Source organism: Prosopis cineraria, unplaced genomic scaffold, assembly GCF_029017545.1.
Source record: "Prosopis cineraria cultivar Desert tree isolate PC_DT_omini unplaced genomic scaffold, ASM2901754v1 PC1, whole genome shotgun sequence".
Classification (NCBI taxonomy): domain Eukaryota; kingdom Viridiplantae; phylum Streptophyta; class Magnoliopsida; order Fabales; family Fabaceae; genus Prosopis; species Prosopis cineraria.
The window spans coordinates 44,262,644-44,265,250 of record NW_026555332.1 but is presented as its reverse complement, the minus strand read 5'-3'; the positions used below and the strand labels follow the sequence as shown (position 1 = coordinate 44,265,250).

At 35.9% G+C, this 2,607-nt stretch overlaps 1 protein-coding gene across 1 annotated transcript; it reads left to right on the top strand.

The window, feature by feature from the left end:
• The first annotated feature begins 300 nt into the window (after positions 1-300).
• Positions 301-1,705, top strand: LOC129323118 (auxin-induced protein 22D-like). Its single transcript, XM_054969691.1, has 4 exons — positions 301-683; positions 783-994; positions 1,102-1,201; positions 1,339-1,705. Exons 1-4 carry the CDS (start codon positions 472-474, stop codon positions 1,412-1,414), a joined length of 600 nt encoding a protein of 199 aa, XP_054825666.1. The 5' UTR covers positions 301-471; the 3' UTR covers positions 1,415-1,705.
• The last annotated feature ends 902 nt before the right edge of the window (positions 1,706-2,607 follow it).

Here is a 2,607-nt window from a genome sequence, read left to right as displayed (position 1 = left end):
CTTGTGGTCCCCATCTCTTTTCCTTCATCATCAGCCGTTGTCACCTCTTCCTCCGACCTCCTTCTCTCTCTTGTCCCTCCAGTGACCGACACTCATATCTGTCCTCCCAAACTCCCCTCACGCGCCCTCCCTTCGTGGCTTGGATCCCTCTTCATTGTCCAAATCTGGTTGGCCGGTGAGGTGTCGCGTGTAACACAAGCAGGTGGGCTTTCACTTTCGCTTTCTGCCTAACCAAGAGAATATGTGAGCTCGATATTGTCCCTTGCCAAGTCTGCTATAAAATTCATGAGCCTGGGAACCAAGTCTTCAATCTCAAAATCTGCATCTCACCAAGCGCTCGGCGATCAACATCTCCACAGCCATCTCTCTCTCGGACACACACGCACTCAGAAATCAGAATCGAAATAACCTTTTGGATTTGGATTAATACACGTACAGCAGCAAGTTCTGGTGCTCAGAGATAATCAAGAAATGGGGATCAATTTCGACGGTGAGTTCATGAATCTGAAGGACACGGAGCTAAGGTTGGGATTGCCAGGAGGGGATGAAGAAGATCAACGTTCATGCAGCGTCAGGAGCAACAAGAGGTGTCGGCGGGAATCAAGTGAGGATGAGGAGTCATGCGTAAGCAAGAACAACGCCTGTAACAGTTCCGACGATCAAGATAACGCCCCACCGGGAAAGTAAGTGATGATAATATTTCATCAGAATTAATTAAACAGGATTTGATTTATATATCTATATATAAAAAAACGTGTAATGACATAGAATTGATGGTGCAGGGTACAAGTAGTGGGATGGCCACCCATTCGATCTTACAGGAAGAATTGTGTCCAGCAAAGAAAGGGATCGCAAGAGGGTGACGGGGCCGGAAATATGTATGTGAAAGTGAGCATGGACGGTGCACCTTATTTGAGGAAGATAGATCTCAAGGTTTACAACAGCTACACACAACTCCTCAAGGCCTTGCAGAACATGTTCAAGTGCACCTTTGGTAAGAAAACCCCACAGATTCTCTACATCGATCAGTTTACAATTTTCGCTTGAGATCTCAAGGAAAACATTTTAGTAATGATTCTGGGTTAATCTGATATGGTACAGGTGAATACTCAGAAAGGGAAGGGTACAACGGATCTGAATACGCTCCTACTTATGAAGACAAGGATGGCGACTGGATGCTTGTTGGAGATGTTCCATGGAAGTAAGTTGCCTGTTTCTGATTTTCTTGATCTTTTCTTCTGAGATCTACCCTTTAAGATTTAAATATTTGTTAGAATATTATGTGTCTCGTATATATTTCCACCATGTCTTATGGAGCTGTTTCTGGTGATATTGCAGTATGTTCATGTCATCTTGCAAGAGGCTGAGAATCATGAAGGGATCAGAGGCTAAGGGATTGGGTGGTAATTTATGATACACAGTCCATCGAAGTTCAACCTCTATCTTTGGGTTAGCGAAGTCTAAAGCATGCGCCTCTGGTGAGAAACAAGACGAGCCAGCAAACACACTTTTCAGTTTCATCTTATAGTCTTCTGATAAGTCCTCGAAAACGCGTCGAGGCCACAAACAAAGACGTGGAGGAAAAAGAAAAAGGCAATTGCTATTTTAATTGTACAGACGATACATGCAGTATATATATCTCTCGTTTTGTCCTAGACTTTTGTTCATCAATTTATATATGAGTATATATATCAAATTTACATTATTATCATCCAAGAGGAGATAGAAGGGCGCTTTCTTTGTTTCTCTCTGATGTAGATCCAACGGAATGACGTGAAAATAAAACGAGTTTTGCATACAAAGATTTAATTTTAGAATTGAGAAGAAGATACTTGAGATATCTATCATTCATTCGTAAGTCTCTGTAAATCAAAAGTTATATATGGCTTTGAAATTAAAATGAACCTTTATTTTTGATATATTCTTTAAAGTTAGAATTTGTGAATTTCCGTAAAGTTTTTTTTTAGAAAGAGAAGATTTTATATTTTATAAAAAGTAATAAAGTGAGCAAAAATACTACAGAGGGATATTCAAAATATTGCTAACTATATAGGGTTAAATTTATGAGTCAAATAATAAAATTATGGAAAAGAGTAATTGAATATAAGTTGAAATTAAAAATTAATATTTTTGAGAATAAGTTTTGCTCCATGTCAAGCAGGGCAATTGCAAAAATATTCATCTATTAAGATGATTAATGAAAAATTATCGATACCAACACTACTGTCGAATAACATCAAAATTAATAAAAATTAAATTTTATAATAAAATGCAACTTAGGCTGTTTCTCTAAAAGTTAATATAGCAACTATTTGAATTATAGTTATAAAAAGGTAAAAAATGAGAAATTTTTTTATGATAAAATAAATTTAAAAAAACTAAATTAAAATTAAATAAAGAAAATTCAGCTGAGAAAATTATCAAGAATAAGTAAAGCAATCAATTACAACTCAATCACCTAATTAAATTTAATTTTCATCATCCACAAAATAAACTAATTATATTAAACTTTATTATTTTAGTTTTATTATATTTTTTTTCAAATTATCATTCAAGAATTAAATAAAAAATTAAGTTATAGATTAATTAAAATCTCCCTTAACCCAC